The sequence below is a fragment of the Polyodon spathula genome, chromosome 3 (genome assembly GCF_017654505.1).
Source record: "Polyodon spathula isolate WHYD16114869_AA chromosome 3, ASM1765450v1, whole genome shotgun sequence".
NCBI lineage: Eukaryota > Metazoa > Chordata > Actinopteri > Acipenseriformes > Polyodontidae > Polyodon > Polyodon spathula.
In genome coordinates, this window is record NC_054536.1 from 59,110,400 (window position 1) to 59,125,649 (window position 15,250).

Below are 15,250 nucleotides of genomic sequence, written 5' to 3' on the forward strand. Positions count from 1 at the left end.
AAAATGAAGCCAGTTATTGTGTTCACCATGTTGAGTGTGACAGGCAGACACGGATGAACGGACAGACAGGATTAAGCACAATTGTGAAAGAGAAAAAGTCAGGTGGCATTGCCAGTACAGTTAAGTTTCAGTCAAAAAACAGCGTTCCTGCTACTGCTAGGACTTCAAATTGCCATTCCTGTTGGGGACAGCTGTTTTTTAGGCATAACTGTTCACACTGTAACATAAGCGAATTGTGCTTACTGCAGAAGCATACATACAATAGTGAAAAAAAAAAAAAAAGTTTTTTTTCTTTATACCAGTATTTTTCCATTTCTCCCTGGGACCATGCATCTGAAAAAGCTTTGTGAAAATGTTTAATTCTATAATGTGTTGTGTCCTCCAACTCCAAGATTGGTATTAATGTTAAACAATATGATATTTAATTAAAAAAATGTGATTGAAAGAGACAAAATGTATGCTTTTTCTGAGCTGATTTCCTGTTGTTTTAAATCCCTCAGCAAAGAGGCAACGTGAAATTACCTTACAAATACTCAATTGTTTAAAACTCTATGGTGGGGGTAGTATGTCAGAGGCCATTTGTGTTGACCCTGCCTAGTCCTCCAACGTTCTGATGCTGAATGTGTTTACTTTGCAAAAGCAGGGTGATGTCTTATCATATTAATATTCAAACTGCACAGAAAAGCGGTGCCATGCATTGGAGTAAGGGAAATGTGAACACTATGATGATAAACTAATTTTGTTAAACCATCAGACCTATAAATATTCCCTTTAGCAACTTTCTTGTTATTAAGCTGGGTGTAGAACATTATCAAAGATATCCCAGCAAATCCCTTTGTGTGAGTCATAGGTGTGTAACAGCACACTTAGGATTCTTTGAGCACAGTTGGGCTGTATGGTGCAGCAGGGGACGCTATGCATTTTTAATGAGCTGGATTCAGCTTCAGCTGCTGGAAACCAGTGCCTGCATCTATAAATAATGAAGACATAACTAGTAATGATTAGGTTTTCTCTCTCTTCTTTTCCCTCCCTGGCAAAATCCTAATGTGTTGTTGGGATAACATGTGCGGTGGGCTCAGTGGATAACCCTGGAAAGCCTTATAACTACTGTCGAAATCCCGCTGCCTTTTTCTGGTGTTGTTTTTATTTTGTTTTTCTTTGCAGAGTTACGGAGCAAGTAATGTACCTATTTACCTGCTGACATAGGCAGGACATTTTTAATTAAGCAGTTTTTTTAATTAGTATGATTTGTAGGTTAAGGCAGGCACAAGGGGATCAGTTTCAGCTCGTCGGAGCAGAGAGATTTTCACATTCGGTGTCTGACTCGGATGGACCTTTGTCGTTGGGAGAAAAGCCTTGGAGAGGTTTACTCTAACCTGAGAAATATTTTAAAAAGGTCTCAAAGGTCTCAACGCATAAAATATTTTCAATACACCAAGGAGTAGAAACATTTCACTGGGTCTGTTGCACAATGCCTTGGAGTGACAACATGGGTAAGACGAAAGAAAATTAACTACATTTAGTGTTTCAACTTCAAGTATCGTGGGAATGCTGTTGAATTTAAAAAGTAGCAATTGAGGCCTGTTTGTTTTACAGGGAGAACAGGAGCTTAGGCAGCCAGTATGTTAGCCACTTGAGATTAATACTGGTAACCTATCTTTATCATGTAGGTCCTAGTGGCAGCAGTCTAGTTGAATAACAAACGTGCTTAATAATTAAGAACTACTGTGTTATATAGTTTGCAGACAGGCTAATGGATGTCTATAAACAGTATAAAGCTGGAGTGTTTTTTTTAATACAGGCATTTATTGTACATGGTTTTGAAGCCAAAACTGTAATCTAGAATTAGCTTACATAGTTAGACCTCAAAATGTATTCATTGTGTTTATTTGGCCAGTACATCCCTCCTTTAATGCAAAATAAAAAAAAAAAAAAAAAAAAAAAAAAACTTATTTTCTTTTAAAGGTACAGTTTCCTACAAAGTTTTTTTTTTTTTTTTTTAATGTTTCATGAGTTTTTCTCATACACCTTCTGTTCTCTTTCAGCTTGTACTTGTTTAGGGTGTCTCAGTTGTCAGTCTGTCTTGGAAATCCTCTCTAATCATTCAACAACTTTGTCAAATCAACATATTTTGATTATGATGATTTTTGATTTTACAACAGAGGTGATTACAACCTACTTGTTATTATATGATATTCATCAGGGTGAACTGTAACTTGTGTTTCTAATGAATCAAAGTCTAATAAGTAGAGCTGCAACAAAGGGTACATTTTGACCTTCGAATGTTCGGAACACATTACCAAAGGAAGGTTTGAACCCTCAATGGTACTAATTTGCATAATTTACTGGTGACGTCACCATAGCTACTTGTTTATATTTGATTGAATATCCTATTATTTTACATGTAAGGCATGTAAATGGAATAAATCATTCATATATAGTTTAAAAATACATTATGTAGAACAGTAATCATGTTTTTATAATTTAAATAAAAATAATGAAAAAAAAAACCCACACTGTTTATTTACATGTAATTGATGCTGCTTGCTCATAAGCTTACATTGCAGCAGCACTAACTGCAGTGGATTTAGGCAAAACAAACTTCATTTAACAGTCATCGTTCCTAACAGGTTATCAGTCACATTTTACTACTGCTAATACTAATACTAATACTACTACTACTACTACTACTAATAATAATAATAATAATAATAATAATAATAATAATAATAATAATAATATTTACAATTGTAAAGTGACCCCAGAATTTGGATGTGTCTCCATGATACATCAACAGTTGCTTGCACAGTTTGCATTCAATTTTTTATTTTTTTTTGGTTGTCTGGATATTTAACAAAAAAAATCCCAAACAGCAGAGGGGTTTTGAGACATTTGTTTTAATACAGTTTACGCTGTACAGCGCTTTGCTGTCGAGATGGAGAATTAAGACATCTGCCTCTGGTTAACACTGGATAGAGGGGGGAGGGACAGACGCTGCTCAGTTTTCGAAATTAAAATTATTAGTGTTAGTGTATAGTGTGTATATTTTGTATGTTTTAAACATATTCTACCATAGCGCTTCTCTTCCACTGTCTTGTACACTAGATATTCAATATATATTTTACTGAAGCACTACAACCGCTATAGGTACCCCCCCCCCAAGTGCTTTGGATATACCCTGCTCCTTACACAGCAGCGGCCCTAGAGTTGCTACGTATAAAGATTTGGTTTGATTTTAATACAACAATTTTGTTTAAGTAATATGCATTATGCAAATTAAAAAAATCAAATTATGCATGTGAGCATTTAATGGTGATTTATAGTCAAACGATTTCTGTTAAAAAACCAAAAAAACCAAAAAAAAACCCACAGTGCGTGAATGGCGTTTGATGAACCTTCGAAGGTTTAACTTTAAAACAATCTTCGAATTCCTGGCCAGCGAACGAACCTTTGAACCTTCTAATACAGCCTTGCTAATAAGCATACATTAGTGTGTTAACACTCAGTATATGCCCATCTGGTACGCTGCTGCTGGAATCAGAAGGGCTTTGTCCAAACCCATCATTATGGATGTTGGTAATGGATACCTTTAATTCAGTATGGCTTTCCGAAATTTCTCATCAGAGCTCGAGATACAGGAAAGTAGTGCTTTTAAAACTGGCCTTTCACATATGCATACCTGAAAGGTGCAAAACCATCCTTTAAGATTGCATGATCATGGGAGCTACATGACATGATGAACAATGTTGCCCATAATTCCAGGACAATGCTAAACAGGCACTTTAGCAGTCAAGATAAACGCGACCAGTCCCTACAGCAGTGTGCTCCCCAAACCCTTACACGCTGGTCGTGAGACTTGAGCTTAGCAAGCTGTAAACACGCTGTCACTTCATAATACTATGCAGTGCAAATTAATTTATCAACCATATTACTTTCTGGGCATCATTTCTGGTGCTTTCCTAACACTGGTTACACTATCTGATGCAAGCGATCCTCTTGCAATGTTTTATGGGGATAGTTTGTTTACAATTTCTGAGAAGAGTTTAAAATTATTTTCATAATAAAATAACATACATGGAACAAAAATATAAATATTGGTCCCATGTTTCATGAACTGAAATAAAAGATCCCAGAAATTTTACATACACACAAAAAGCTTATTTCTCTCAAATTTTGTGCATACATTTGTTTACATCCCTGTTAGTGAGCATTTCTCCTTTGCCAAGATAATCCATCCACCTGGCAGGTGTGGCATATCAAGAAGCTGATTAAACAGCATGATTATTACACAGGTGCACCTTGTGCTGAAGACAATAAAAGGCCACTTTAAAATGTGCAGTCATGTCACGCAACACAGTGCCACAGCTGTCTCAAGCTTTGAGGGAGCGTGCAATTGGCATGCTGACTGCAGGAATGTCCACCAGAGCTGTTCCCAGAGAAGTGAATGTTCATTTGTCTACCATAAAACGCCTCCAACGTTGTTTTAGAGAATTTGGCAGTACGTCCAACCGGCCTCACAACCGCAGACCACGTGCAGCTGATGAAACTGTGGGTTTGCACAACCAAAGAATTTCTGCTCAAACTGTCAGAAACCATTTCAGGGAAGCTCATCTGCGTGCTTGTCATCCTCACCCCCGGGTCTTGACCTGATTGCAGTTCGATGGCCACTGGCACGCTGGAGAAGTGTGCTCTTGAATCCCGTTTTCAGATGGCAGACAGCGTGTATGGCGTCGTGTTGGCGAACAGTTGGCTGATGTCAATGTTGTGAACAGAGTGCCCCATGGTGGCGGTGGGGTTATGGTATGGGCAGGCATAAGCTAAGGACAACGAACACAATTGCATTTTATCAATGGCACTTTGAATGCAGATATCGTGACGAGATCCTGAGGCCCATTGTCGTGTCATTCATCCGCCGCCATCACCTCATGTTTCAGCATGATAATGCACAGCCCGATGTCACAAGGATCTGTACACAATTCCTGGAAGCTGAAAATGTCCCAGTTCTTCCATGACCTGCATACTCACCAGACATGTCACCCATTGAGCATGTTTGGGATGCTCTGGATTGACGTGTACGACAGCATGTTCCAGTTCCCGCCAATATCCAGCAACTTCGCACAGCCATTGAAGAGGAGTGGGACAACATTTCACAGGCCACAATCAACAACCTGATCAACTCTATGTGAAGGAGATGTGTCGCGCTGCATGAGGCAAATGGTGGTCACCCCAGATACTGACTGATTTTCTGATCCACGCCCCTACCTTTTTTTTAAGGTATCTGTGACCAACAGATGCATATCTGTATTCCCAGTCATGTGAAATCCATAGATTAGGGCCTAATGAATTTATTTCAATTGACTGATTTCCTTATATGAACTGTAACTCAGTAAAATCTTTGAAATTGTTGCATGTTGCATTTATATTTTTGTTCAGTGTATAAAGCCTAAAAAAACTATTCAAAGTAATGGGAATATTAAACAAACAAAGGTAAGCTCTGTTTTGTTAAACTTCCACACCTATAAATATTAATTTTAGATATATTGAAGTGTACTTGCAAGTGTCAAGCAACCTTTTCTTCTGTACTGGTAAAAGAACCCCAGTTTACTGTATGTAAACAAACATTAACAATGTTATCAAAGCAGGTTATCTTGAAATCCCCACTGCTCTGGATTTGATACTTGTTTCCTACTTACTGCTTAAAAATATGGTAATTACTACAGAAGTGCTGATATTGACATAATTATACAAGAATCATAGATATGCTGTTATATGATGCCAATTCAGTGAATAAACCAATTGTAGAAGCCTACCCTTTTCACTTAAACTAAGGGGGAAAATGTGTCCTCAAACAAAAAACAGGTACAATGTGCCAGGCTGGGTTGGTGTTATTTTAGTCTTTGGCCTAGAAACTAAAATTTCAAAGAGAAAGTATTAGTGAACACGGTCTGTTCTGAGACGTCAGTGTGGGCAGGCAGGGTTGCTTTGAGGAACAGACCTTGTTCACTGATACTTTTTGAAAACTCTCAAAAACCGAGGAACAGCATTACATTATATTATCATTCATTCTTATTAGATGTGCTAATAATAATTCCTTCAGTTTTCCGCATGGGTTAATTAAATGCACATTAAATAACAAATGTGTTGGATTTATTATGAATCATGTACCCTATGTCAACACAATGTTGAACCATCAAGTGCACAACTGCAGAAATTACGTAGCACTGTGCTGTAGTCAAATCTATTATAGTCATATTAACTAATTTTAAATAAGAATATTACTTACTAATTACTAACTCTAATCATGTAGTTACACAAAATAATTGGACAATTACTCCAAGTGTTTTTATGTAATATTCATAAAGTACTTTTGTGTAGTTTGACACCTATTTATAGAGTCACCCCACTGTTGTATAAGGAGTAACACTTTCCTGTCCCAGTTCACTTCCTGTGCATGCATAGATAGGGGCGCAGAGTAGCACCGTAGTACACAAAGTAACTTGTCAATGGAAAGGGGGTTACAGTTGTTGTTGTAATTTACATCAAAGGCTCCGACAATAGTTTGGATTTTTAGACATTTTTGTCTGTAACTTTATTTTTACCTTGTCAACACAGCTCACATGTAATTTACGAGCAGTACACTGTAGGAGAGAGTCCTGAGACAGAGAGTTTGCATACTATTTCATTTTCTTCTTATTATCCCATGATATGTGTTCTTGGTAATCATTTACTGGTATAAAAACGAGGCTGGTATAAAAATGACCTTTAGGGGTGCACTAGAGGTGTGCACCAGTAAAATTCCACCTTCTGAAACAATGGCAAATTCGGAGATTACGAAATATGCATTCAACATGGCTAGCTTTCTAAATGAACTGAAGTATGTAAGAATAATTAAAGACTGCCGGCAGTCCATGTGCTTTGCTCGAATCGCTATCAGAATGTGATATGTGGAGAAAACATTTGAGGCGATGGGTTGCTCAGTGCTACCGAAGCCATCAGTTCAGATTGATTCACATTGTAACCGGAAGCAAAGTGGGCATCTTTTACGTGCAAATGATTCTTTTTTTTGAATTTGAGAAATGGTTATGTTTTTCCATGTGTTCTGCATAATGACAAAACATAAATATTCATACAGAATTAATAAAAAAAGTGAATTATTACATGTGCTCAGGTAGCTCCGCTAATTCTTGCTACTGTAGCTTTTACTGAACCTGATTAGCTGATATGGTGGTTAATGTCCACAAGAGGGAGCTCATTGACTGTGCTTTGCATAGTCGTCATCTTATCTGAGCTTTTCACTGCGAATTTCAGTGTAATTCACAGACGCTGAAATGACAAGCAAAGCACAAAAAAACTAACCAGGGGTGTTAACATTTGCAAAAATAGCATATACATTATTGATAAAGAAAAACAGGAAACACACACACACATATATTAATTTTTTTTTTCCTCTGGTGTTGTAACATAGCAAGATCTTCATCCAGCTTATACTCTATGCATTGACAATGATGATCCTTCGTATTCTAGTTTAAAGAGTAAGTCGAGAGGTTGTGAAAAATATAACAATATACATCCCCACGTGTTGCTACAACTGTTTGAATTTTACTCATTAAAACAGACTATGTACAGACTATGTACATAGAGCTTGTAAACAGTCCTCTAAACATGCCTTTAATGGCATTCATTATTTCTAAAAATAAATAAATAAATAAGCGCACCAGTAAGATATTTCCTTCTGGCTATTGCTTGTCATTGTGTCCCGTCCTTTGTGCTTTCCACTGTGAATATATTAAAGTAAATCATAATGGACAATATTTTGTAGCAGAGACACCTCTGGCCATTGTCACTGCTTGACCTGAGTTGATTAAAAAGGATACAGCTGGTTGTCACTGAAGTTAATGCCTTGTGCCCCTGCAGACTTAAACAGATTATACTGTACATACTGTAAGGTACAATACAGCACAGGAAATAAATGTGTCACTAGTTTGAAATACATACAGTGGGCCCTACTCGGGCATCTTTACATTTTGTATGAAACCGCTCTAGACTGTTGTTAAAGAAACCAATAAACGTTATATTTAATCCATCAAAACGGACTGTATTACAGTCAGCACTCGGATATCGAGCACCATATTCTGCAATTTTCAATACTGACTTGGGATACTGTTTTTATTCTGGAAGCTGTATTTTTTTTATCTTTTGGTTTTGCTAAATGCCTTTTACATTTTACGCAGTTCTGTGCATGAATAACATTTAGATTTCATTTTGCTGTTAGGTCATTAATGGGAGATTTTACATTCCACTACAATGTGTATGGCTTTAAAAGTATGTACTGTTACAGTTAATGTGTCATCTCTTTAGTTTTGGTAAGTGATATTTTCAGAATCATATCGTTCTGAATTAAAATACTACATCTGTTGAAAAATGGAAGCCTACTTATTTTAAAACACAGTCCAAATGTATTTTTGATCCCTTATAGAATAAACATATATTTTTAATATATGGTAGAAAAGTATGAGCCTTTTAGTATGGCCGTTTATTTATATGTTTAAAATATATGGAATATATTTTAGTCTGTGATCCATATATTTATTTTATATGGATTACAGACTAATGAAAATATATGGTGCACCATATATTTTCAACATATAAAATATATTGATTAGACTAAAATATATTTCAAATATATTCCATATATTTTAAATATATATAAATGGGGCCAATTTTTATATATGAAAAATGCAAGGATCACAGATTTCTACCATATGTTGAAAACATTTTTTTCCATAAGAGATATTGTATCTTTTTTGCGTTCCCTGAAAAACGGACAAGGGTTGGAATGGGCCAGAATGAAATAATCAGATATGCGTCACACGCGTTTAAACGTCACTGAAGTCAAAATTCTATAAATATGTGAATGCTTACTGTAAGACTGAAAAAGTAACTCATGATTTTAAACTCAATAAACAGGAGCCTTTGTTTCTTATTAATACTAGGTATTTAGAATGTGAATCCTATGAAATGGCTATTCTGAATTTAGAAACTAGTAGGGCTGCAACGGAGGGTACATTTTGACCTTTGAAGATTCGGAACACATTACCGAAGGATGGTTCGAACCTTTGATGGTACTCATTTGCATAATTTATTGGTGACGTCCCATAGCTACTTGTTTATATTTGATTGAAAAGCCTATTATTTTACAGATAATCCCTAGTTTAAAATTTAGCAGTTTAAAAATACGTTATATAGAACAGAAATCATTTTTTTATAATTTAAATAAAAATATAAATACACATTGTTTATTGACACGAAATCGAGCCTGCTTGCGATATGTGCAAGAAGCTTGCATTGCAGCAGCACCAACTGCAGCGGACAAAGCAGGTTATTGGTCACATTTTACTACCACTAAAAATATTAGTAGTACTAATAATAATTTGAACTTACGCTTGTCCAGTGGCCCCAGAGATTGGTTATGCCTCCATGATACGAGTTGCTTGCAAAGTTTGCATGCACCTTTTTAATTTTTTTTTTTTTAACAAAAAAACCCCAAACAGCAAAGGGGTTACAAGACATTTCTTAAAACACAGTTTATGCCTTAAGCTATACAACGCTTTGGTATTGAGATGGCGAATGAAGAAATTCAAGGTTTGCCTCTGGATAACACAAGTCTACCATAGCATTTCTCTTACACTGTCTTGTACACTAGGTATTCAGTACATATTTTACTGAAAAATACAGTCACTTGAGGTACAAGCCCACTGCTTTAGATACTATACCATGCTCGAATACAGGGCAGCGGCGCCATGTAGAGTTGCTACCTATATGATTTGGCAGCGGATTTTAATAACAAGTTTTGTTTTTCTTAATACACATTTACAAACCAAAAGATCGAATTTAATTTAATGTGTGATTTATAGTATTCACACATTATCAAACTGTTTTTGTTAACAGGAAAAAATAAAATAAAAATAATAATACAGCACATGAACCTGTCTGACTAACCTTTTACGAAGGTTTAAAACAATCTTCGAATCCCTGGCTTGCGAATGAACCTTTGAAACTTCGGACACAGTCATAGAAACTAGTATTCCAATACGAGCGTAGACTTGAAATGCATCAGACACTGTTAATTGTGAACAATCTGAGTTTGAATGTAGGCATTTTGTAGTTTATTGTGCAACAGGGAGAATTCAGAACAGCTTGTCTAGTCAAAAGCTAAGCTGTTCATATGTATAGTAGTATTAGACCCAGAGACCTTGGGATTTCAGATTTATGGTTAGGGGTAGGGCTATGGTGTTGATGGGGGCACTTATCTTGTTAATTTATGATTGTTAATGTACAATTAGTCACGGAACCACATTATGCAGCAAAGCACTCAAACTGAAGGACTCGTGATTTTTTATTTTTACAAATTTAGGATCGCTGAAAACTAGGGGTGCACCCGTTAAGATTTTGTTGGCTAATACCGATAGCCGATGATTCCAGTCCAGGGAACTCTGTTCTCACTGCTTAGCGTCCTCACAGGTGGGGAGGGAGATTTACCACCAAGAATTATTGTATTTTTTCACAGGCCTTTAAACTGTTTTATAACTGTAGGTGTTAAAAAATGAACAGATATCGTTTACATGTTGTATTTATGACAAAAGTGAATAGAAAGTATAATTTAGTATTATATTGTGTGCTCGTCAGTAATTGTACATTTGTTTTACAACATAGTCACACAAAAATATTATTTTGCATTTGTACTAGTAAAAACACTATATGTGACTTTTATAACCACTTTCTGTCAAACATTGTGTATTATAACTACCTATACTGTACAGTAGGGAAAAAAGTTGCCTACGCAATGCCAACTACAACAGCTTTTGCTAAATGCTTATTTTAAGCATGCACTGCTTAAAAATGCAGCACAACTAAAAGTGTTAACTTATCAAAAAAAAAAAAAAAAGAAAAAAAAGAAAAGATGTCATAAAAACATTACATTTCCGGTTACAAAATTCAGTGAAACTTGAATTTGTTACTTAACAAAAGACGGCATACAGAATCAATACAGACTAAGCGAGATAAACAACAATTACAGAAGGTCATTCTGAAGTACACTGTGTAATAATATAATAATAATAATAATAATAATAATAATAATAATAATAATATAATAATAATAATAATAATATTAACAACTTCAACCATCAATGTTAATTAGGATTCGACCTAAGAAAAAAAAATTAAAAAGCATCGGAATAATATTCAACTTACAGTTCATCGTTGGATTTAATGTAACATCAGGGCTGTTCAGCTGCACACAACTCAGCTGTCCAGTGGCGGAGGAAGAGAAAGATGGGTCCCGACCTTTATGTAATACTTTTATAAACGTAAAACACGCCAAATCAAATTACACTAGGCTAGAACAAGTGGTTGCAGAGTTCGGAACAGAGATGCCAACAAAACACAAACCACTGCCTCAACATAAAGAGTTAGGTTAAGCTCATTTTAACTGAACCATTAAAACTGAAACTAGGGAGAATAAATACTGAATAACTGTTACTGGTAGCTACAGTGATATTAATATGAAGGTAACATCTTCAAATATAAATGTGAAGATATTATTACTTAATATTTTTTTTCTAAAACATTTAGACCCCTCTAGGGCCCTCTCAGTGCGTGGCCCCTGTGCAGTACTGACTATTCCTCTGCGTACTGCAGATATACTACTGTTGTCTTCAGATATTTAAAAAACAAAAAACAAAACTCCAAACACAGCTGTTTTGATACATATCTACTGCAGGTTGCTCGCATGTTACACAGTCCTGCAAGGAACATGACTGTCCCTGCGTGCCAAACCAAACATTACATTTAGTGCTGGAAGAAATGGAATCATGAATATCAGTGACTATTATTGGCTAAAATACAAAAACTGCCCAGAGCTGACTGATTATTTTCCTTATATCACTGCCCCCTTACTTCAAACCCATGAATCAAGCTAAATAAATACGCCAGTGCTGTTGGATAGCTACCAACTGAAAACCTGTCTATTATTATTATTATTATTATTATTATTATTATTATATAAACGGCAATGAAAAACATCAGTTTACGAGCAAAGGAAACTGATAATTGTAAATAGAGTAAAGGGAGTAATAAACTGACTCCATTATGATTTAGCAGGTGGTTCAAGCAATTTAACAAATGCTGGATTGTAAATAAATACAAAGCTGTAAAGATAATCCAGAAATAGGAAAGCAGAGTTTTTGTGAATAATAATAATAATAATAATAATAATAATAATAATAATAATAATAATAATAATAATAATAATAATAATAATAATAGCATCAGTAATAAAACAAACTTAAATGAGATGGATGCAGTAATTGTATCAATTAAAAATGCGATTAAACCAAAGAGTAAGTGAAATAAAACATTTTTATCTCAACATTAATCGTGATTATTTTTTTTAATCGCTTGACAGCCCTAATTGTAAGTGACCTTGGTAAAAGTTATGTTTGTTGCATGGTCCCGTAATAACTCTGAAATGGTCAGACAGAGGAATGAAATGAGGACAGATATTTTATCACAGAAGACCTAGTTCTTGCATCATGTACAGCACTAGCATATGATTAAAAATAAAAGCTAATATGGTTTGGGTGCTAAAGCTATGCAGAGGATGCTCTAGTATTTACAGGCATCATGGTGTTCTCATATCACTGCTAAGGGACAGCAGGTTAGCCTGATCACTGAAATGCAAACAGGACATTTGCAGTTGGAAACCCCCCCCCCCCCCCAAAAAAAAAAACTAATTAATTTATTACATATATTGGTTTTTGGTAGTTGTTGCTTTTGTACCAACATGATTTCTCTAGGGCAGATAAAGTAGACCAAATTCTAGGGAGGTGTTATCTCCGTTTGTGGTTAATTATACATAAACATTATATTGCTACTGGCTCCCACAATATACAGTAGCGTTGTTGAGGTTTATTAAAGGGTTAAAAAAAAAAATGAAGATGGACAAGGGTATCTTTGTGGAATTGCTGACATTGGTGGGATGCCATATTTTTCATAGACATGCTTTTCCCTATATTCTTAGAGGCTGGCAGTAAGGTTGAGATTATACTGTATAACATACCGGTACACTGTACATGTTCATTAGTAACTCAGTGCAGTACTGCAAAATGTAGACGATCTGCTTGTCTCTATGCTTGATCTTTTTAGTATAGGATACATTTTGAAATTTGGTGTATTAACCATGCAAATGGTTTGTATCTCACACATACTGCAATTCTTTTGCACAAGTCAGAGTCACAAATGGTGATAAAGCAAAACAAGAAACAAAATAGGCTGACATTACGATGTCAGGTCATCTTGGTCTATGTAATTAATCAGTCTGGTTTGTCTATGAAATGTAGTTAATCAGAAGCAGCGTTATGTTTTCAACAGCAAAATAGTCAAGAACAAGAACACAGCAAACATCATATTATAGGAACTGGGATCACCAGCAACTCCTGCACTAGATACTGCTTGTGGTGTTACTGTGATTGATTAAAAATCACATTGCAAATAATATCATTGGGCGATCACATTTAATTACCACCAATCACGAACCTGCATTAAATCTACCCCGTAGTATTCTGTATTAACTTGAGTGCTAGTGCTTTATGAGCACTACCCATAGCAGTACAATCATTGCAAAGTCTCTGACCGCAGTTAACTGTACATGTATGCAGATGCTTAATAATTAGTGAAATGTGATAATACAGTAATTAGATAAATGGGCTCTTAAAATTGGAATGACTGAAAACTTCAGCTGTTTTAGATAGCAGCTTTGTTTATAGATATTGGGATTATTAAATGTGTTAATCTGAGCAGCTATAGTCGTGTTTTATTTATTTATAAATAAAACATGAGTAAAAAAACAAAACACACATAGGCATGATAATAGAAAATGCACAAAAACAGGGTACAAAATAAGGGACCAATAAGACTCTACCACTTGGTCTAACACTGTAGGACAAGCATCACCAATTCTGTCTTTGAAAAGTTCTTCTGATTAAAAAAAAAAAAAAAAAAAAAACATGTTCTAGTGTCTTAATTTTGTGTACACATGTATGTACAATACAAGAATACAAGTCTGTTTAGCAGGTACTGCATTTGCCAAACTATGCCAATTTGATGTTAGTACAGCATTTGCATGTTATTTACAAAAAGAAAAGACAATTTACAACCTTTGGTGTAGGATGTTATCAATATGTAATTTAACCCCCCAAAAAACACAATTTGTTGTTGGCAGAAGCTTATAGAAAAGTATATGCATATGCTTGGAGAATGGATGCACATATCATAAAGCGACGACAGAGCACCCCACCAATGGCATACTCTGAAACATTTTGAAGTCTGCACCTGATTGCTTCAAGAAGTATTAACATGGCTTTTCTTTTCCTCTCTGTTCAGGTAATGTGGGTATGCAACTTGTGCCGAAAACAACAAGAAATCCTCACAAAATCAGGAGCCTGGTTCTACACCGTTGGTTCAAACACGCCCCAGCAGCTGGACCCCAGTGAACTCACAAGGGGGCCCCGGAACGAAGAAGCACCTCAGGAGAAGAAGGCAAAACTGCAGGATCCACCCCAGTACCAGGGACCCTCAGGGGACATTTCCACACCAGCGTCAGACAAAAACAGACCTCAAGGACTCGCACGGCAAGACTCGCTCAAAAACGGTTCTGGAGGGAAGCGCACGGGTCCAGGTGCAGGCGACGCTTTGAGTGCCAGGTTTGTCATTACCTGGGTTTTTCATTAAGAATATGTGACGTGTCCACAGAGGTTGTTTTTTTGAAGGAGAGTAGCGTGGTCTGAGATGGGGCCCTATCTCTACTACATTTTCCCCATTCAAATTTTATATTTTGGATCAATTCATTTTTGGAGGTCTAATGTATTTTATGTAAATAGTGCCTTCACTTTGAGGTTATAGCTTTCATTCCTTCCCAGAGATTACCTAAACATACTTCCTCTGGTAATGTACTGCTGTGGTGACAAAGTGAGATATGAGGGGTGTAAAATGTAGGTCAGAAAGCTTTAGTGCGCTGGTAAGTGCAGGGCAGGACTACAACCTCAAATGTGCAAATGCTCAATGCATGTAGCCCCATGTGCTTTGTGAGTGTCTGGTCCCAAGGCACTTACCGATGAAGTTGGGTTTCCTCACTGTGATCTTTAGCTGTGGACTCCATAATATTTCTAGCTGATCAATAACTGACCAACTT

At 36.0% G+C, this 15,250-nt stretch overlaps 1 protein-coding gene across 10 annotated transcripts in view; it reads left to right on the forward strand.

Annotated features, from left to right (window-relative positions):
- rims2a (regulating synaptic membrane exocytosis 2a) overlaps positions 1-15,250 on the forward strand; it is a 275,234-nt gene that overhangs the window by 59,806 nt on the left and 200,178 nt on the right. For all 10 annotated transcript variants that reach the window (XM_041245600.1, XM_041245603.1, XM_041245602.1 and 7 more), the window contains one exon: positions 14,443-14,762. In XM_041245600.1, coding sequence (XP_041101534.1) covers positions 14,443-14,762 — 320 coding nt within the window. The remainder of the gene's footprint in view (positions 1-14,442; positions 14,763-15,250) is intronic.